This window comes from Clupea harengus, chromosome 4, assembly GCF_900700415.2.
Source record: "Clupea harengus chromosome 4, Ch_v2.0.2, whole genome shotgun sequence".
In the NCBI taxonomy this organism is placed as follows: Eukaryota; Metazoa; Chordata; class Actinopteri; order Clupeiformes; family Clupeidae; genus Clupea; species Clupea harengus.
Genome location: NC_045155.1, coordinates 28,458,003 through 28,481,208, shown reverse-complemented (window position 1 = coordinate 28,481,208; position 23,206 = coordinate 28,458,003). Strand labels below are relative to the sequence as shown.

Genomic DNA, 23,206 nt, shown 5'->3' with positions numbered 1-23,206 from the left:
CACATACACACACACATGCACACACACACACACACACACACACACACACACACACACACACACAGACACACACACACACACACCACACACATACACACACAAAAACAACTCTCTCTAACACGCAAATACACACACACACACACACACACACCCCTCCTTCCCTACCCAATTTTGTGTTCCCAGGAGAGCTGGCGCAGTTACAACACAAACGCAGCTCTGTTCCAGTGTGTGTGTGTGTGTGTGTGTGTGTGCGCACGTGTGTGTCTGTGTGTGTGTGTGTGTGTGTGTAGACAGGAGTTTACAGACAGCAGGGCTACAGTTCTGCTCTGTTGCACTCCTAAAAGTTGTTGTCTAAAAATAGGTGGTACACTCTCGGTCTTGGTTAAATGCTGTCACACACAGCCTACCTGCTCTACTGTAGTAGAAAGTGCACTCGTAGTAGTAATAATAACAAATATAATAGGGATGCACGATATTGAATTTTAGCCGATATCCGATATGCCGATATACAAGCTCATTTTGGCCGATTGCCGATGCCGATACCGATATATACACCTCTGCTTTTTAATTATTGAAAAGTCTCTCCTGTACTAGAATTAATCTGTTATTATGATAGGGTATTGCTGTAGATACGGGACATTAAAAACTTGATTTGTATCATTTTAAAAAATAGACATTCACTCATGAAACTATTGAAATGATTTCAAATATGGCAGATTTATTTATATTTTCGTCACAATTTTCATACTTGAACAGTACCAACTTGAACAACTACACTCTGGAAATGCAACTTGGCTAACTTAGCAAGTTAACGTTGGTTAACTGACTTACAGTTTAATAACATCCCTTCTAGGATTTCTAGACTAATCTATGTAAGGTTATTGCCAAATTAGCTATATAAATTCCATATATGCAAAAGTAAGCCATGTACAGATAGCGTGGGCTCGTGACATAACGTTTCACATCCTGTCAAATGAGATCATCAACTTCGCTGGTGTCACGTAGCATGCAAGCTGGTGGCATTAGGCTCCTGGATAGCCTACAGAGTTTGGCCAAAAATGAAAAGTAAATACTGAAGTAAAGTAAACCATCTTGTTTGCACAGTACAGCTATATAGTGCACCGGGTTTAAATTTAAAAGTACCAAAATAATTCAATCCACAGTGTAGCTAATATTATAAACATTTATCTCAATCTAATCTTTTCATTCATTGGCCATACTGTTTTCATTTGGCATGAATTAGGTATGTTACTATATATGTCTTGTGTGTACTGATAGGTGCGCTTTGTGTGAATTCTATACATTAGCGTGTATGTTTAGTGTATGTTACATAATGGGTTTGTATAGGTATAGAGTATGTTTAGTGTGTGTTACGTAATGGGTTTGCTCTGTGTGTGACCCCGTGATGGAGATGGATCTCTGAGCACCTCACTGTGGATTACTATAATCATGTGGCTCAATGACTTTACTCCAAGAGTTCCTCTTCAGGAACCAAGATCACCTGGAACTATATGGATTTAAAGATCCCCTGGAACTATATGGGTTTAAAGATCCCCTGGAACTACGAGGGTTTAAAGATCCCCTGAACCTACGAGGGTTTAAATATTCCCTGGATCTATGAGGGCTTAAAGTAAAATAAATCATCGTACCGTTCAGTGTGTGGCTACGCACAAGATGAGCATGCAGACATATTCCACTCACACAGTCACCCTCCAATCACACAGCCATCTGTATCAAATCATATTAAAACAACCCACCGTGCTCTATTCATGTATATGAGGGCTTAAAGTAAAATAAATCATCGTACCGTTCAGTGTGTGGCTACGCACAAGATGAGCATGCAGACATATTCCACTCACACAGTCACCCTCCAATCACACAGCCATCTGTATCAAATCATATTAAAACAACCCACCGTGCTCTATTCATGTCATATAACTCTATCATAACAATGCACTAAATCTTTATTATAAAGCCTCAGGGTGCCCCATCATTAGTTACAACACACCATCGTACTTCAGTAGTCACATAAATCACATACGTCTGTCTGCATCACGCAGTCCCACTCCTCAATGTACGTCTCATCCTGCTGCCTTGACTGCTAATAAAACGTTACAGACATGAGTCACGCTGTGGAAGCTGTAGGCTAAGTGGTATTTTTTTTATCTTTATAGCCTTGTGGAGGGGAAAAAAACTACAAAGTCTGATGTGAAGTCTAAAGATATTTATGAGCACGGCAACCCAACTCAAGCTTGTCAAGTTGTACAAGAACTTATCGAACTCTACTGCACTTTGGGGTAGACTGAGGAGAATGCACTTCAAGCTGACCTGTCGCTAAAAACCCAATCGCTGATCGTTTCAAAATTGTCACCAAACTTATCAAGCTCCACTGACTGGCAACACGATTGGCAGCATTGCTGACCTCACGGTGACATTCTGGTGCAGACAACGGCACGAGGAACATCAAGGAAAGTGATTTTTAAGTGAGTTTCTGGCAATCAGCCTTTATGGTGTTTCGTGTTTATGAGGCTTGGCTCATCAAAAGTTGACTAGGGTTACAGACACACACACACACACACACACACTCTCTCTCACACACACACACACACACACACACACACACACACACACACACTCTCTCTCTCTCTCACACACACACACACACACACACACACACACACACACACAGACACACACACACACACACGCTATCACACAGACGTGTCCCACACACTCTCATAATCTAGATGATGGGTGTGGAGGGACAGGTGTCACTGGGGACTGGTGTACTCTGAACTTCAGCTGCTTTTTACACGAGATCCATGTGCCACTGACAACAGGACAGAGGTTGGATAATGCCTTTTCTTACAATTCTTATGATAATGATCTTTTCATAGGATTATTTTCTACACAAAGTACACTGAAACAGAGTCCTACACACAGCAGAGAGCAGACTGATATAAAAACACCTGTGTAACATTAGAGAAAAAAACACAAAAAAAAAAACCAGCCATGATCTTTTCAGAGCAAACGTTTCACAGTCGTTAAATGTGATGCCACCAATTATCCCTCATTATTTATATTCAACTGATTACAGCTGTGTCAGCAGTCAAATCAGTCATTCTGAGTGAAACGCATCTCATTCCATGCTAGTTACCTAACAACAGGGCAGAATTTGGATAATGTCTTTCCTTATAATCAGTCGGTCTTATACCCAAACTACATCAAAAAAACATATTATGCTAGAGAGTTGCTCTTCTTTATTATATTAAGAGTCAAACTATAACGTGTGCATTATATACACTATTATAGTATCATTGTATCCTAGTGTACACTATTCACTACACTATAAAACAGACACCCTTGTTCCTTTAGAGAGTTGGGCTACCACATACCACATACTACCACAACAGATTAAGGACAAATGTGTTTGCAGATGAATGGCCCTTTACTATACATTAAAGGCTGCTGCGTGGCCCTTGACTATACATTAAAGGCTGCAACATGGCCCTTTACTATACATTAAAGGCTGCAGTGTGGTTTCTGGGGGAAATGCAGATACAAATATATATTCTAAGGAATGTTAATGATCATTTTTGGGAAACGGATTATGAGGAAAAGTGCTGTCCACAAAATACCGAAATACACATATGTCATCTCACCCAATCATCTCCAAACACCAGCTGCTGTTCCTAAGCTGTCGTGTTGGTCGGCCTTGCTGCAAACAGAGCCTGGGTATATCCGTTTGACAGTGCGGAGCTAAGTTACAATTTTGCGAGATAAACACAAAACATGGGTAGAAACTGTAATCCCACCCTTATGTTAGTGGTGATTACTGCTGCGTGTGGTGCAGTTACGACCTGACCACACAATCAGTTAGAGAGAGATTTGGGTTACAGTGGGACCTCGGGACAAGAGCACAAGAGTTGACATGCGTCTGCTGGCACGTATACCAATAGTATTTTCTAAAACCAAGGAACACTGAAACTGGCTGCATACATCATTACTGTTGTAAAATAAGCTTCACGCGTCCTGTCATCAACTCACTGGTGTGATATACTCACTTGGCACAGTGAACGTGAAACCATTTCGCAGTGAAAATAAGAAAAACACATATAAAATAAAGCCAACACGACACCACTGAAAATGTTTACATGAGTCATGCGTTATGATCCCACAACGTTTTTCAACAGGATGCATCTCAAACCACACAGCCAGTAGGTGCTCAGGCCTCTCGCTCAAATCACACAGCCAGGAGGTGCTCAGGCCTCTCTCAAACCACACAGCCAGTAGGTGCTCAGGCCTCTCTCAAACCACACAGCCAGGAGGTGCTCAGGCCTCTCTCTCGAACCACACAGCCAGGAGGTGCTCAGGCCTCTCTCAAACCACACAGACAGGAGGTGCTCAGGCCTCTCTCAAACCACACAGCCAGGAGGTGCTCAGGCCTCTCTCAAACCACACAGACAGGAGGTGCTCAGGCCTCTCTCAAATCACACAGCCAGGAGGTGCTCAGGCCTCTCTCTCGAACCACACAGCCAGTAGGTGCTCAGGCCTCTCTCTCAAACCACACAGACAGGAGGTGCTCAGGCCTCTCTCTCAAACGGTAGATTGGATTCCCGGAGAGAATAGCAGAGAAGGGAGAGAAGAAAGGAGGGGGAAGGAGAGGAAAAGAGATACGGCTCCTAGGACTAGTGTGAGAATGTTTGAGTTGTAAACATCTGCTGTGACCTGCAGCAGTGTTTGTTCTCGTTCCTTGATGCAGACCTCCTCCCCTCCAGCAGATTCAGCTAGAAGCGAAGCCACTCTTACACCAGCACAACCCAATCAGTCCCATTCCTATGAGATTGATGCTTCCGTTAAAAAGCCTTCATTAGACTGGAGGGCATCTCTCACAGTAGCCCAGAGCTAGTTTGCATGCTTAAAAGATCACAGGAAGTGGGTACTGAATGCCACAAAGTATGCAGTGTGGTTAAATGCACTGCCATAGCATGCCATATCTACCTGACATTAAGCCTAATCACACTGTTTATGTGCTACTGCAAACAGGAGAGACACATTGTTAAATGTAATTAAATTGTTATCAGAGACACTCTCATTCATCAATACGTGTTATCTGCAAAGTTCATCAGTGCATTTCAACACATCTAAACACTATTGTAACAGAGACATAAACCTTGTTCTTGTTTTTTTTCATAGATTATGTTACAAATGTGTCATTTATATGCAAATGATGAAATGTAAGAAAGACAGTTTGGGTGTATAAAGTTATTGTGGGTTAAAACATTAACAACAACTTATGTCAATTATTCTGTGTTCCTAACCTTCTGTTATTTCAGAGTGGCCAAACAGAACTCTTAAAGCAGCCACAATTTTCCATCCAAGAAACAGATACCACTTTTTATGCCCAAAATGGTAAATTATGATAATTGTGACAAACAAAAACGCAGACTGTTAAAGAATAGATGAGTCTAGGCTTGGGAGTTAAAAATACAGTAACAATGAGTCTGTCTGAGCTGTCTTCTTTAGACCCTGTCTCCACAACGGTCCTAGGAAGCCTTTTTAATTAGCACAGAAGCCGTTGACATTTGCCTTCAGACAGATGAAGCCCTTTCGCTGAGCTTTTTTTCTTTTCATCCGTGAACGCGGCTGAACATCAGACACATGGCCCCTGAAAATAGGTCAGAACATTGTCTTCTCATTTCCCCCGTCGTACGAAAACAGGATAATGCACGTCTTATCAATCTGCATGACAAAGCCATACACACATCACCAGCCACTCACATATCACTTGGACACAAAACCGTGTTTGAACAAAAAACAAAAACAATCCTCGAGCAAACACAGACATTTGTTGTTATTGTGGGCCAGCTGCTAGTGTACACATTTTAGCACTTGGAGGATTTCCTACACCCGAGCAAGAACAGGATTTTCAGTGAACAAAAAGATAACAGCCAACCCACATGGCAAATAACCAAGCAAAGCTTTTAGAGCAGAATCAAAGGAAATTGTATATTTGTTTAGTTGCACGAACCATTTTGATATTTTTTTTGACAGTTTCAAAATAGACTTAGGTGTATAAAAGGAATTTAGCTTTTAGATTAAATATCAATTTGACTCGATTAGTTTAGGAATTTAGAGTAGGTGTAACGTTAGATGCCAAGATATCTGTGTGCTGTGGCCCAGGTCTGGCCCAGGTCTTGCCCAGTGCTGGCCCAGTGATGGCCCAGTGCTGGCCCAGTGCTGCTGTATTCAACATCACATTAGGGCCGGATGAGAGAACACCTGTACCACATGAACTGATGCAGGTGCAGTCTGGACCGGCCAGATGGCCGCTGACTGGGCAATGGATGTGGCTGTAATCTGGCATCCTCTGGTGAACCCGTGGTACCTCATCGCCCAATCTGAGACACTATCCCCGCCCACCCACCCCCAACCCCACCCCTCAAATCACCTAAACATGATAAGATCATAAACGGACGGTGAGCGTGAGAAGGGACCCATGTGCGAGACATCGTTGTTCACCAGAGACTTGCTTGTTCTAGTTACATAACACCTCCTAAAAAGTGAAAAGGCACTGACCAGTGCATTAAGTAAAAATACAGCCCTCCCTGTCCCTTTCTTCTGTCATCCTTTCTTTCCAGTCCTCTCTCAGGGTCCTTCTTCATGTGCTTTCCCCCCTTTAATCTGTCTAATCATTCACAGGCAGTGTTTTCGCTTGTTCGGTCGGTCGGCCGGCCGGCTGAAAGACTTAAAGTAGAAAACCAGAGGAGAGGAGAGTCAGGGGCCTCCTTTCGACCGAGTGCAGACACAGAGATCAAAGTGACTAATCGTGCCACCGTTCTTTGACATGAAAAGCAGGCCGAGAGAGGAAAACCGCTGACCTCTCGTTTGAGCGTGGAGGTCGCGGGGCGAGCATTAGAGCGCTAGCCGGCAAAGACATATAAAAGAGCGCTCTCACTCTCTCTTAACCTCTCTCTCTCCCTCTCCCCCTCTCTCTCTCTCTCTCTCTCCCCCTCTCTCTCTCTCTCTCTCTTAACCTCTACGCATTTGTCTTTCCCTCTGCAGAGGCACAGAGCCAGAACCAATCTCTCTTTCTCCCCTCTCGAGTCTCGAGAGGCCTCGGCTCTAACGACGCTGTTGAGACATTCCTTGAAATTGAATGAGAAGCCTTCTGAGAACCGCCGGGTCTACCTCATAGCCAGAGGACATCCAAGGAGTTCAAACGTGTCGTCTGAATTATATATAGCGTGTGCCATGACCTCTGGCAGAACAGGGGTCAAATTATGGAACATTTCTCAGGTGTGAGAAGGCAGTGGAGTGCACCTGTGCCTGTCCATTAAAACTTACAAGAAACCCTGGAACAGGAGACTACGGCTGGGTCCACTGCCCTGGGAGTGACCCTTGGAATAATTCATGGCCTTACTTTCAGTAGCCATTACAGGCACAAGCCACGTGTCAAAGCTTTCGTTTTCAATCTACTTGTTATATAGTGCGTTCCTCTAGTTAGGTCAATAAACAACGTCTTTTAAGATGTGCACACACGACCCGTTCTCCCACTCCATGTGGTGGTGTAAATCCACTACTGGGACGCTTCAAACGCAGACGATAAACACAGAGGTCGCTTCTGTTATGATAGGTCACAATTTGTTAGTATGATAGGTCACAATTTGTTGATAGTTCAGAATTTTCAGAGGACGATTAAGATAATTTCGACAATAAATACTCAGGGATATATATTCTCTCTGAGCAGCATACCATGCGTAACATGCCAACAGAAATTGTTTTGAGTTACTTTCAACAATTGACTAGGTTCATTATAGATATAAACGAACATGTGGTTTAATGATACTACCAGCATTCCAAATATCCCATGATGCCTTTCTGCCCACTGGTCCCAAGCTTCTGAAAGGCTGCTGCTGCTGTGCCACGAGGACTTGAAAGGGTTCTCACACATCAAAGACCCACTACATACAAACCGAATACCATGGTGTGTTTATTCACATCCAACACTTTCCTGAGTCTTCAGCACTCAAGTATAAATCTGTGCAAGAACTTGACTGTCAGGTCACCAGCAGGCGACTTCTAATGAAGAGAAACTGGCGAGGACTCACTCCCACACACACACACACACACACACACACACACACACACACGCACACACACACACTTGGGCAATTTCACGGTCAATTTAACAAGAGAGTTCGCGTCTTTTTTTCCGAGCTGGAGATGCACGGGTTGTAAAGAGGAAAGGAAAGCAATGCCAAGGTGCTGTCTTTATCCTGCCCTTAAACTCCCGAGCCCAAGCAGCAGCAGCCTGGGCTGGCCTGGCCTGGGTCTGTGAGAGAGAGGGGGGTTATTCAAGAATGCCAGCGGCCCAATGTCGGGCTCACTTTACCCTAGTGAATACATTTAACTTGGTGAATAGAAACTCAACCCTCAGCTAAGGGAAAAAGCCTAAAGAGCCTTCTGAAATGGTTCTGAGTAAGTGCACACACACACACACACACACACACACACACACACACACACACACACACACACACACACACACACACACACACACACACACACACACACACACACACACACACACACAAACACGCACACATTACATTACATTATTTACACACATTGCGTTTCCTTCTGTACCAGTGACTGAACATAAATGGACACAATGATGAGAGTAGTGAGCTACACCTGGCACCTTTTCATTCTTCAACCCAAATCCCCCAAATCCACAGGCCACCGTGAGAGCGCTTTTCTCAAGAACATTGGTGTCCTGTTACTACCCATCACAAGCATACACACACACACACACACACACACATACGCAGACACACAGAAACACACACACACACACACACTCATGCACACATGTACACACACACTCTCAACATATACACACACCTCACACAGAAACACACACCAGCTGAAATGTGTGTGTGTCTCTCTTTCACTGTAAGCTTTGTGCTATGCTGTTGTATCGGAAGAGCAGTTCACTTAATAAGGAGGCTCTTTGATTTGCCTCGAGGCTCAATGTTTCAGACATCTCCCCAGAAACAGAAACGCTCCATAAAAGGCAGAGAGAGAGAAGTCCCTGATATTCAATACGCCTTTTAAGAAGACTCTCCACTTAAACTTACAGATGAATACCTGGCTCAGAAACCCCATCACCTGCTCTTTGCATCGTCATGCCTTCAGAGACGCAAAATGGATCTCCACTGATCCATAGCACAGGAGGGGTCACTTCACAGCTTATGCTCAACTTATGCCACAAAGACACGAGCGACTCTCCGCTTGAAGGCAATCTGACAGGCGAACAGCTTGGTGCGTAAAACACTATTTCTTGCCTGACTGATAGCAGTCCGGTCCAGTCAACTGCAACAGTTTTAATCAATTCTGCCTTTCTTATATAGATAGACACAGTAAAAGTATGAAGGAGAACAAGTAAGGTTATATCCGTCAGAATAAGTCACGTTATGTTTGTCCGCTGATGTGAGACAGGAATGGAGATGTCCTTTAGTCCTTTAGACTGTGAGATGCACATACCTCCATAATCCTGTCATGTACCTGCAGACCGTCCTCTTTGTCTGCTGGGCCATTCTCCACGACCTTTGACACAAGAATCTCATCCGTCAAATGCACCTCCTCAGGGTCCTTTAGAAACAACAACAGCAACAACAGAAGTCAACAACAACAGACACAGTGTTAACAACAACAGACACACACATAGCATGCGTTCTATTCTTCTACAGGTATAATGTCAGGGAGACATACCAGAGAATGGGGATTACATCATTTTTTCCATAGTCCCTCTCTTGAATGTAAACACAGGAAGCAGACATGAGGAAGTAAAGTTATACGACTTCTACACAGGCATGTTTTGGAAGCTGTACTGTCAAGACCAGCAGTAAGTGGCGATGCACTGTTTCTAGTTCCCTACGAGATTAAAGAGTAGCGAGGGGAAGTTTCCTCGACGGTCCTTCCCTCCTCTCGGCGACACCTCTAATCACCTCAGCTAAAGAGGCAGAGGAGGCAGAAGAGGCAGAGGAGGAAGAGCCCGCTGCCGAGGCTGAGGCAGAGACCAGCCCTGTGTTTAGATCCGCCACCACATCAAACACTCTGTGGTCTCAATCAGTGTGAAACATACAAGCTCAGCCTTCACACATGGGGCGCCTGAGAGAAAACAGCGCGGGTTCAGGGAAGTTATGCATCTACGCTCAACCATTGTTGCTGGTTTTTCTTCAACAGCCTATCGGATGCTATGCTTAAGGAGGCTTGGTGTTCTCCAAAGACTTTTTTTTTTATTGTTTATTGTTATTGTTATTGTTTTCTATTGTTTCTGGCATGTGCTACTCACCTGGGCTCTACTCATCGGTTCCTGTCATGTCTTATATGCACGATAGATTGATGTACAATCAAAGTGGGCAATGTTTTGCATTTCAATCCTACTACATTAGAATCAAGTGAGTTGAGTTAAAAGTCAAGTACTGCATAAATGGAAAAAAGACTCCTCACAAGTTTAAAAAAAAGAATTTGAACTATTTCAAGCATTCCAGCGGTTTTTCTTGGTTAGTTAAACCTTCAAAGAAAACAGGGGAGCATGGCTAATCGAGCATGGCAAATCGAGCAAGGCTAATCAAGCATGGTGATTGATATTCCTCTATGGCATCAGGACATGGACAGCTGCTTGTGAGCTTCATAACAGTATTGCAAAAATCAGATTTTGACCAATGAACTTCCACATTCAAGGACTGTAATGTAGCAGCTGATTGGTCATGATTTGGGCCAGGTCTGGGGTCAGAGGTGAGTGATATCAGGGCCAGGTCTGGGGTCAGAGGTGAGTGATATCAGGGCCAGGTCTGGGGTCAGAGGTGAGTGATATCAGGGCCAGGTCTGGGGTCAGAGGTGAGTGATATCAGGGCCAGGTCTGGGTCAGAGGTGAGTGATATCAGGGCCAGGTCTGGGTCAGAGGTGAGTGATGTCAGGGCCAGGTCTGGGTCAGAGGTGAGTGATGTCAGGGCCAGGTCTGGGGTCAGAGGTGAGTGATATCAGGGCCAGGTCGAATCTATAGCCAGCTGTTGTCTGGGAGGCTGTAGAACAGGATGGCATTCCAAAAACATCCTGACGATCTGCAAAACGTTGTATGGTTCTCTAACTCTAACTTCACTCAGTTAGATGAGAGCCCACATACACACATAGCCTAGCCTACATACACACATAGCCTAGCCTACATACACACATAGCCTAGCATGCATACACACATAGCCTAGCCTACATACACACATAGCCTAGCATACATACACACATAGCCTAGCATACATACACACATAGCCTAGCATACATACACACATAGCCTAGCATACATACACACATAGCCTAGCCTACATACACACATAGCCTAGCCTACATACCCCACAGGAGGTGCCACCCATGATGTTGAAGCCCAGAGATCCAGATGATCGATGCAGAGTAACCTTGAGACTCCTGGTGTCCCCGTCCTGGAAGTAGAGAATACAGGTTTTCATGCCACAGTTAAACATCAGGTTCATGGCATCCTGCATCACCAGTGAGTGGACCATTGCCTGTCTCCCTAGACAAACCCTGGTAATATTTGAGGTAGAGTATTCATATCACTCAATAGGAACACACTTACTTATCACTGAAGTGACACATTTCGTTTGAACCTGTGGTCGCTACTTAACAGGGTAATTCAGTAGGTTAAGCTGTCTTCAGCACTGATAAACCTGTAGGTGCACAACATATAAATTCACAATTTACTCTACAAGTCCATATCTTGCACTTAAGTTACTCACTCTCTAGTCCTAAGCAAGCACTTGCATGTTTTCAACATAAAGAGAACTCTGTGAAACTGAAGTAATTATGAGGGAGTGCCATCAACAATGCCATCTATCTTCACCTACAAAAACTCAACACACTTCTTGAGTGATTGCTGAATCACATTGATGAATGACTGTTGTGAAAGTTGTATTGCTTCAACAAAAAGGAAGTCGATTTTGAGTAAACCCTGCAGACATGCAGCGACATTGCCTTCTGAGTTTTTTTTTTTTTTTTTTGACAGCTATGATGTTGATGTTTGTTGGAACAGGAAGAGAACCAGTTCTTGGGCAAAACTGCCACTCTGAAGGCATCAACCGCGCAGATGTCATCACAATGACAATGGCGATACCGTAGTATGCGTCTCTTTCAGCCCCTACAGAAGACGGTGTTACAAATACAAATACTATCAGGCGGAGGAAACGACCCATCACACACACACAAAAAAATGTAATGGTATTTACGGTGGAAACAGCTGGAGGGGAAAATGTGTCACGTTGACTCAGAAAAACACGGAGGGCTCTTGATCGCCCGTGCATGTGTTGACTTTTATTGGGGCCTTTCTGCTGACAACACTATGCCCAGTCTTTTTAATTGGACCATACTCATACTTGTTGTTGTTGAGCTGTTGTGCTAGTACCACTGCTGTCAGTCACCAAGAAAATGTACAACTGTCATACACGGGTATGCATAGAGTAGCCTACTACTAATAGCACTTTTATAATGTCCTTTTCTGGATTTTTTACGATGTCAAGATTGTTCTTGAAAGAATCATCTATATGACCAGTAAGGGGCTCCACACACAAACATAATAAAATACTCATAGATTTGCATTAATTTGACAGCCTGGCCTACCAGTAAGGAATGTTTGTTTACCTACGGTCAGTGAAGTCTATAAATCAGTGAACTGATGGCTGCAAAATACACAGTGAGTCCTGGCATTACAGTGAGTCTGTGAGAACCGTGTAAAGTCCTGTTCTTGATGAGTAGTTGCGGCAGATGTAGACTAAGGCCCTGATTTAAAAGATAGAGGAGTTTCTAAAAGTTTGAGTAAAACTCTCCAGACGGCTGTGGCTTATATTACTTGTCGTTGTGAAACACTGCATTTGTTTGCCAAGATGGTCGCAGTTTGTCGTTGATGTCAAATGACCCTAAATTAATGAGGTGAATGTTGGCTTGTGTCCTCATGTGTACGCAGTTGACTCAAATATTTGCACTGTCCAGCCCAATCAGTCGACATGTTCAATGTATAGACTAATGAGCAAGGATGGTTAAATGGCACAACATTTCAGAACAGTCGTTGGAATTATTCAGAATGAAAAAATGAATGCTTGTATTCATGCATTTATGTATTCATTTATCACACCTCTATGATAGTGTGGGCGGATATTAAGTACAACATGCCAGCATTTGTTAATAGATAATCACATATTGAGCAGTGCATCTTTGGCCCTGGCACATTTAAGATGTAGGCCAACGATGCCCTGTAGTCTATGTATAATATTTACAGAATACGTTTTGTAAACGTAAACGTTTACCTTGAGCGCGGGGGTTCTGCTCTTGGAAAGTGAATCAAGCCGTGCGTTATACTCGGCAAATTTCCTCTGGTATTTCAAAGCAGTCATCTGAAGCTCGCTGTGCACCGCAGAGAGTTGAGCGAGTAAAGATTTCTCTCTGCTGATGGCTCTCAGCGATTGTCTCTTCAGTTCCTTCTCCAGACTGCCCGTTTTCGCTTGAAGTACGCTGTTGTTCCCTTTGAGAGCTTTTAAACAACAGTGATTGTCTGTTTTCTGGTCTTTGTGCAGCAGCATCAATCCACAACCATTCTCACAAATTTCCACCGGTCTGTACTCACACGTTTCCCGCATATGAGTATCCATATCCTTCAAATTCAGCACTTCGTTACAGCCTTTATTTCTGCATTTCGCCGGAGAAAAGTCACACATCTCGGTGTGCTCAGCCAGATGTTGGAGCTTCACCACTCGCTTGCAGCCTCTTGCGTAGTTGTCGCATTTTATGTCCAGTTTCAGGATAAGATTTTTGAGAGGCAATACATGGTTTAGTTCTTTGGTAGAAACTCGCTGACATTTGACGGGACAACTATTTTGCTGCACGACCCAGGGAATTGCGCAGCTGGCGCAGAAGACGTGCCCACACGGAGTTGTCAGCGGGTCCTCTAAAACTTTACCACACAAATTGCATTTAAAGTCAGGGTCCACAACAGCGCTGAAACGATCCAAATCAAATCCCATAATTTAGACCGATGAAAGGCTATGATAAGATTGTGGGTCTAAATGTCACTATGTGCGCACATTAGATTGTACGCGTTTGGGTTCTTGGATGGACTTTCTTTTCAAATACCCCAAACTAAAGAAAGCTGGAAAAGTGCGCAGCCTGGGAAAGATATTACCGTAATACCAGTACAATCTGACCTCTTTTCTCTGTGTGTGTGTGTGAGAGAGGGAGAAAGCGAGCGACAGAGAGACAGAGAGAGACAGAGAGGAGGGGCGTGTCTCAATATTTTTTGAATGTGCAAAGGAGTGCTTGATAACGCAGTTGTTTGCTTCGTGATGTTATGTCACTTTTAGATCATCAAATTCAAAATTTTGTTATATCAAAGTAGTTTAGTTGTCATGGCTAGACTTGTCTTTTGAATGTATGTAAAGTGTTTTGAGAAAATTATCACCATTGGTCAAAAACAACTCCTCAGCAATCAAAGCTGCTGGTGATAATTAGGGTTTTTTGAAGCGGTTCAACAGAGTCTAATCTCTAACCAATTTGTGCATGTTTTCAGTTTGCTTAATCACAATAGCACTGGCATCGTGAAGTACAATTAGCATTCGTTTGCTGCTGACTTCCTGTAATTATGTGTGACGAAAATAACCCACCTCTGCTCTTGGTCTCACTTACCATTCTTTCGAGAGAATCGGGAAAAGCAAAAGTCACTGTGTCTTAAAATAGACCCCATGAATGACAGGAGACGTAATTAGTCGTGCCCTTTGTGTTTAAACACTCAGGCTCAGCGTAGCAAAAGTTTAAATGGAATTAAATTACAGACCACTTCAAGTTCCCACTTCGTTAGTGTGTGGGTCCTTGTGATTAATTCAATTGCATTTGTAGATGTTGTTATTCAGCGTGTTGATTACAGTCCTACGTAGGTTCTCAGAATTGACGAACTGCACTTTTCGGCTGAAAACTACATTCAGTTATAATGATATATCATTGCATGTTGATAAATTGAACCACCATGAAGAAAATAAGTTGTTTCCTAAAGACGTACTGTCTAGAACTTCCATCTATGATTACACAGTGTGTTTGATGACACACAATTCTGGATATTATCATGATAAAAATAATTTACACTCGTGTTAAAAGATAGATAAACGGTGTTGACAGGCATATCAACAGCATTGATATAGGATGCCAAGACATGAAAAACTGGACTCATTCCTGCAGCATTTTGTCAGCCACAAGCCTCCACTGAGACCCCCGCCCCCCCCCCACACACACACACACACACACACACGCACACACACACACACACACACTTACACACACACACACACACACACACACACACACCACCCCACTCCTCCTGGGACATATTTAACCAATGCCAAGACAAACCTTGATACCAGATGGAGGAGGGGAGATTGGGAGGAATTTAAGCCCTCCTTGGGGAACAGCAGGGAGGAATGTGGAGCTCCACTATCGCTGCTACTTATCAGGACTGGGTTTACAGGGCATCAGCGCTTAGTTGTTCCCTCAGCGTAGATATGGAGAATGTTTATCTTTTTCCTCTTTATTTATTTTTTCTCTGGATTTACGGTAGAAAAACACACACACTGTGCTGCTGCACAGGGGCCGAGCAGCAGACATCACATCACCAGTCTTGAGGTTGTCAAGGGGAGGGCTGAGGGAAGGAGGCTTATCTTAGCTTTTTTTTTTTTTTTATGTTTTTGAGGGTGTTTTTGGTAGTGGAGGGGGCAATCATGAGGTTATATCTGCAGGGTTTTCTATCCTTGTCAAGGTGGTCGGCTGAAAGATAGAGCTGGTTTAAGGGATTCTATCTAGCGCTTGTCGAGAGAGTGCAGTACAATGGCAAATGGGACCCTGCCTGTACACACTTGGCCCTGTTGGTATTGATATCTATACAGTTAGCAGTAAGGTTATGGTAAGCTACCTAAATATGAGTACTTTGCTAAGTCAATAAATAGAAGGAACAGGAATTACTCAGTGACTCAGTGTTTTTGTGCTTGTCATATATGAGAAATGCAGCTTAGTGCAAAATGACCTTTCAGTTAGGGGACGACATTGAACATGTTCAGTTGTCCCTCAAAATGATCAATAGTTTCAAGTGGTGCTAATGCTTGGATGTAAACAAAGCTCTGTATCATGGTTACATAGTGAACCTTTGAACGCTGGAGTAAAAGATTCCCTTACAGACCTAACACTGCCACTTGAGAGGAATTAGGTAATGAAGATTTGTTGGACATGAGGAGAGCACAGCGAGCAGAATTGTTCTCTATCCTTCCCACGTGTTCTCCACCTTCCTGCAGAAAGAGAGAAAGAGAGGGAGAGACAGAGAGGGAGGGAGAGAGAGAGAGAGAGAGAGAGAGAGAGAGGGAGAGAGAGAGAGGGAGGGAGGGAGGGAGAGAGAGAGAGAGAGAGAGATAGAGAGAGAGAGATAGAGAGAAAGAGAGAGAGAGAGAGAGAGAGAGAGAGAGAGAGCGCGCCTCTTTGGCCTGTCAGGGCACATTCGGCCCGCACTGATAAGAAACAGCTGGGGGATCTAGAACAGGGAACCGAAGCCCGATGATAATGTCTGCTAAATATAAACACGTGGTGCAGCCTTGCCTCTGACCTCAATCTAATGCTTCGCCCTCCCTGAAGAGCACGGTGCACACACTTGGTCCGAGATTTTCACCCAGATTCACAAGACACAGGATGACTGACTGAATGAGGGAACAGGAAATGAAAGGGTGGTTATTCTTAAATTCAGCCAGGTGCTCGCTTTACAACCCTTAATCTCTGAATATGCAAACCCTAATTCTGATGATTGGCTTGGATGCAAAATCTCAATGCATGCATGTGGCAAACTCCCTGCGACGCAGGAGAGCAGGGAATGCTTCAAGCACACCGATGAGGATGCAGCGGACGGACGTTAGAGGAGTGAGCCGGAGCGAACGCTCCTCAACTCTTAAAATAGTCTTCACCAGGACCACTTCTACTCGGGGTGTTGAAACAGACCCTGTTCATGCCATCATTAAAACACTGCATAGGGAAGACAGGACAAGCAAACCTCCACCTGGAACAAGGGCTCAGTGAGGAGCTCAGGTTTGGCCACGGGGCTGGAGTGTTTTTGCCTCCACTGCACTGCCTTCTGCAAGCTGGAGGAGACTAGTGAGTTATTATATAGCCAGAGGACCGACTCCGTCGCCGGATATTGAACCCTCAACCCTAAATTACAGCCAGACGACCACTTCACACTCATCCAGAGGCCATAACCCAGCACTGCTGATTGTTTCTCTCTTGGGGAAAGAGCTTCTTCAGACAGTCGGAGGGAAAGTAGCTGTTTGTTTTCTTTTTTCTGAGAGAGAGAGGGAGAGATAGAGAGAGAGATGGAGGGAAAGAGAGAGAGGGAGGGAAAGAGAGAGAGAGAGGGAGAGAGAGAGAGAGAGAGAGATGGAGGGAAAGAGAGAGAGGGAGAGAAAGAGAGAGAGAGAGAGAGATGGAGGGAAAGAGAGAGAGGGAGGGAAAGAGAGAGAGAGAGAGAGAGAGAGAGAGAGTCAATGCTGTGGAAATGACAAAGAACTGCACTGTGCAATTTATTTGTTGAACCCCCTTCTCATGAAATCGATTATCCTTTGCAAAATAACTTTGGTTTGGAGTTTGGTGACACGGCACGATTTTATTCCGAGAGGCTGCTAATGAGTGACTGCCGCATCTCAGCCATGTTCTCATAAATGTCATGTGGGATCCCCCCGTCATGTACTTAGGCAGAGCAGCCCCTGACAGTTGAGCTCGCTCTCCGCCCTGTCTGTGGTTTTGGCCTGCTGTGTTTGTGACAAAACTCCAATTACTGTCACCACTCTTATGGCACAGAGACAAGAAACATGAAAAAAGAATGCTTACTTAAAAATACATTTTCTTTCTCTCTCTCCCTCCCTCACGCTTTCTTTCTCCCCTTCTCTCATTTTGGCAAGGACCCACACACTCTTTTTTGTCAGCGCAACATTTGTCATGTCCTCCATCTGTCATGTGTACAGTCAAAGCTAACAGCCTATCTGTGAGACAATACAACATCTATGAGGAAGTATCATTACTCCAACCCTGCTATGAGACCCAGAAACATCTTTCACTCATCTGTCATGGTGCATCTGGAACGGCAGTAACTCTTGTCTTCATTCCGGTTAGAACACGATTTAAAGATGGTTGTAGTTGATTAGTGGGGAAGACTGTAAACAGGCCCGCTGTGAAGGTGGTATTTGGTTAATTAATGTACATAGATATCAGATTTGTGTGACTGACAACCTCATTAATCTTTATTTTTTATGCTAGCTATAAAGCAGACCTCAGTGTCGGGATACATGTTCTTTATTTTTATCTACTTTAACTACATACTGCCACTGTTTCCCATAAAATTCCCAGGCCATCTATCATTACTGTTTGCACATTCTGTGGCCAGATTTAATTGCAATTTAAGTGATGGGACTCAAATAGCCTGCACATTATCTTACTTTCCTTCTGCTGCTGATCGTTTGATTGGCTGTACATCAAGATAACCATTCGAATGGATGATGGACAGAATGTATGGAGTGAGCCAGAGAGGCTTGTATGTGGTTTGAGCTTTTAGCGCCCCCTGCAGTTCATTGGAGATTCCACAATTTGGTCTCTGGGTGGTGCTGTTTTACTATAAATGGCCAAAGCGATTAGAAACGGGGACATTTTTCATAAATTCCAGAAATCAGAGTACATCCGCCTTTTATCGTTTACCTATTTTTCTAAAGGCATTTCCAAATGGTCTCAATAAAGATTGCTATTTTTTTTATCCTGAGAAATTGTGCCTCTTGAGTTTATGACAGAGCTTTTTAGCCTAGAGTAAGTGGCACCCAGCTTAGGCTGACATTTTGTCCTGGCTATCTGAGCACACCGCCTGGTAGATAAGACACTTTGAGATTTTCGGCCGAGATATTTTCACTTTGCCTGCAAACCAAATGGTTTGAAAATCACTGATTTATTCAATGTCTCTCACACACACGAGGAATGCCAATGCTCTGATGTCATCCAAAGTGTCAGATTCTTTATATCTCTGCAGGAACCATCTAATTCATCACACAAATGTTCACATAACTGTGAATACGACAAAGCTGCATGTTGACATGTCCTTGCTCACACCACATAGCTGGAGAGGAGAGCCACAACGAACAGAAACCATGTTATTATGACGAATTATAGGCATGGTACATAAACCCATGTGTTCATGGCCAAAATGACTACCTGATCATTAATGAATCAAAGCACTCTCTGACGAGTAATTCATCATGAATTGTATCCCTTTAGCACATCTGGTTGAAGAGCAATGCCTCAAGGGCTTCATTTGATTGTAACATGATTGTAATACTCTGCTTGAACTGTGAGCTGCTTCGAATGAAAGCATCTGCAGCAAAACGACTAATTGTAAATGTAGAGGCCCATCACACAAAGAGTTGAGATCACACTGTATCCTTTGAAGGTTTCAAACCTGTAGATCCATAAAAAGGGCTTTGCATGGTTGGCGGGGAGGGTTATCGTCAGATGAGCTGTGTGGTTCGCCGCTGTCTCGGCCCCCTGGACCAGACCCAGATATATAAATGAACTCAGATGGCCGTCATTTGTTTCAGACTGGACCTGTCTTCTCTGCCAAACAAACCTGTGGAAAAAGGCTGCAACAGGCCAACACAGCAGCTGGTCAAATGCTCCCATTACTCTCTCTCTTTCTCTCCTTCTCTCCTCCTCCCTCTCTCTTTTTCTATCATTCTCTCTCTCTTTCTCTCCTTCTCTCCTCCTCCCTCTCTCTCTTTTTCTATCATTCTCTCTCTCTTTCTCTCCTCCTCTCTCTTTCTCTCCTTCTCTCCTCCACCCTCTCTCTCTCCCTCTCTCTTTCTATCATTCTCTCTCTCTTTCTCTCCTCCTCTTCTCTCCCTCTCTCGCTCTATCTCTCTCTCTCTCTTTCTTTAACATTCTCACTCTGTTTTTCTTGCTTTTTTTCTCTGTCTCTCTCTCTCCAGGATAGTCAAATGCTCCATGCCACACTCATCATGCACTCACTTACTCACTCAATCTCTCACTCATTCATACTCACTCACTCACACACTCAATCACTATCACACTCACTCTGACTCTCTCTCCTTCTCTCTCTCTCTCTCTCTCTCTCTCTCTCTCCTCCTCCTCCTCTCTCTCTCTCCCTCTGTCGCTCACACACTTATTGCAGCTGATACCTTCTTACAGAAGCTCCTCGTCATGAGCAATAAATCACTGGCATTTGAGGTATGCCATCACTTAATTCCGAGGAGATTTCAAACAATATTGATCTGGGCCATGTCTAAGAACTGTCAGGCTGACTGGGGTGCTAAAAGTGGTGGAGTAAGCAAAAACACTCCTCGGGGATCGGGGGACACCGTTTAAAAAAACAAACCCCTGAACTCAATCCCATCTCGTCTTATTACTGTCTGGCGTGTGTGTGTGTGTGTGTGTGTGTGTTGAGTGTGTGTGTGTGTGTGTGTGTGTCTGTGAGTGTGTGTGTGTGTGTGTGTGTGTGTGTGTGTGTGTGTGTGTGTGTGTGTGTGTGTGTGTGTGTCTGTGAGTGTGTGTGTGTGTGTTTTTTGTGTGAGTGTGTGTGTCTGTGTGTGTGTGTGTGTGTGTGTGTGTGTGTGTGTGTGTGTGTGTTTGTGTGTGTGTGTGTGTGTGTGTGTTGAGTGTGTGTGTGTGTGTGTGTGTGTGTGTGTGTGTGTGTGTGTGTGTGCGTGTTGAGTGTGGGTTAATTTATCCAACCAGTTCCACACCATAGACCCCAGTGGGATCACTGAGAAGCAGTTGAGGAGAGATGCTGGTTGGGGGTGTTAACCTTAATGAAGCCCTTGCCAATTCACTGAGCCAAACTTTAATTTAATGTGTAAATCTCATGTAATTGAGTTGATTAATCAGCTTAAGATCTAATTGGGTCGAATGAGTGTAAACTAATCTTTTCATAATTATGGAAGGAAAGGGAAGCTCATCCTTCCCAGCAACTTAACAGTAAATCATGTCTGCATCCTATGATGAGTTTTGAAGAGTGTTGCCTATGAACACAGCCTTGTTTGTTGTTTCTGACAGTATGTTTAAATAAAAATGAAAAAAAAAAAGACTACTTACAACTGAGGAGAACAGTTTAGTATTCACAGATAACCTAAGCACGAGCCCTCAAAGGATTCTGGAGTGTCTGGATTTATCTCCATTCAATCCGGCAGTTCAGTCCTCTGGACACCACGAACCTCTCTCTGAACTCTACCCATGAACATCGCAATATTTTTGCCCCCCCCCCAAACTGTAAACACTGTTCACCTTTTAACCAAAGTGCACCGGTATTCAGTAATATTATTATGTATACCATAACATTTATAATACTACAACTATTACACACACACACACACACACACACACACACACACACACACACACACACACATGCACACACATACACATATATACTGTATATAGAGTGTAAGCATTAAATTGTGATGAACAGTATGTATCCTGCCTCTAAAAATTTTACAATAACACTAGGCAAGGCACCTCCAATCCCTGCTGCTAACGATGCAAATGACTGATAAATATAACATACATTGCTGTGTTCCATGCTTGTTTTTTAGTAGGTATTGGAATACCCAGTGAACAAACACAGTCTCATTTGGCCTTTGGGTGTGGGAGAAATGCTTGACAGCGGACCTGGAAGAAGCATCTGAGCTGGAGGGGATGCACGGAGGAAAAGGTGTTCCTTTATTTCATGCTTGGTGCATGGCTGCCGCGCTGCACAGTGATTGGTGCATAGTGACTCTCGTGCATGAGCGTGCACATGAACAGAGAAGAGGGTGTGTGTGTGTGTGTGTGTGTGGGGGAGGGGGGGGTGAAGAAGGAAGGGGGGGAGGAAGAGGGAGGGAGAGAACATGTGTGTGAGGGAGTGAGGGATACAAAATCTGTTAGCGTGAGAATCATAGAGAGAGAGGGAGAGAGAGAGAGTAGCAGAGGGAGAGAGAGAGCGACAGAGAGAGAGAGAGGGAGGGAGAATAGCAGAGAGAGAGGGAGAGAGAGAGAGCGACAGAGAGAGAGAGAGGGAGGGAGAATAGCAGAGAGAGAGGGAGAGAGAGAGAGTAGCAGAGGGAGAGAGAGGGAGAGAGAGCGAGAGAGAGTAGCATAGACAGAGAGAGGGAGAGTAGCAGAGAGAGAGAGATGGAGAGTAGCAGAGAGAGAGAGATGGAGAGAGAGAGGGAGAGAGACATAGAGAGAGAGAGAGAATAGCAGAGAGAGAGAGGTAGAACTAAAGAGAGAGAGAGAGAGAGAAAGAGAGAGAGGGAGAGTAACAGAGAGAGAGAGAGAGAATAGCCAAGAGAGAGCGAGAGAGATAGGTATAACTACAGAGAGAGAGAGAGAGAATAGCCAAGAGAGAGCGAGAGAGATAGGTATAACTACAGAGAGAGAGAGAGAGAATAGCCAAGAGAGAGCGAGAGAGATGGGTATAACTACAGAGAGAGAGGAGAGAGAATAGCCAAGAGAGAGCGAGAGAGATAGGTATAACTACAGAGAGAGAGAGAGAGAATAGCCAAGAGAGAGCGAGAGAGATAGGTATAACTACAGAGAGAGAGAGAGAGAATAGCCAAGAGAGAGCGAGAGAGATGGGTATAACTACAGAGAGAGAGGAGAGAGAATAGCCAAGAGAGAGCGAGAGAGATAGGTATAACTACAGAGAGAGAGAGAGAGAATAGCCAAGAGAGAGCGAGAGAGATGGGTAGAACTACAGAGAGAGAGGAGAGAGAATAGCCAAGAGAGAGCGAGAGAGATGGGTAGAACTACAGAGAGAGAGGAGAGAGAATAGCCAAGAGAGAGCGAGAGAGATGGGTAGAACTACAGAGAGAGAGGAGAGAGAATAGCCAAGAGAGAGCGAGAGAGATGGGTAGAACTACAGAGAGAGAGGAGGGAGAATAGCCGAGAGAGAGCGAGAGAGATGGGTAGAACTACAGAGAGAGAGGAGGGAGAATAGCCGAGAGAGAGCGAGAGAGATGGGTAGAACTACAGAGAGAGAGGAGGGAGAATAGCCGAGAGAGAGCGAGAGAGATGGGTAGAACTACAGAGA

The 23,206-nt window shown here is 44.1% G+C and overlaps 1 protein-coding gene across 1 annotated transcript in view; it reads right to left on the bottom strand.

Annotated features, from left to right (window-relative positions):
- LOC105900129 (E3 ubiquitin-protein ligase PDZRN3-B-like) overlaps window positions 1–14,356 on the bottom strand; it is a 36,895-nt gene extending 22,539 nt beyond the window's left edge. The window contains exons 1-3 of the mRNA XM_031566959.2: window positions 13,377–14,356; window positions 11,415–11,501; window positions 9,550–9,657 (exon numbers count right to left, since the gene is read on the bottom strand). Of these exons, the coding sequence (XP_031422819.2) occupies window positions 9,550–9,657; window positions 11,415–11,501; window positions 13,377–14,090 (909 nt within the window). The 5' untranslated portion in view covers window positions 14,091–14,356. The remainder of the gene's footprint in view (window positions 1–9,549; window positions 9,658–11,414; window positions 11,502–13,376) is intronic.
- Between the last annotated feature and the right edge of the window lie 8,850 nt (window positions 14,357–23,206).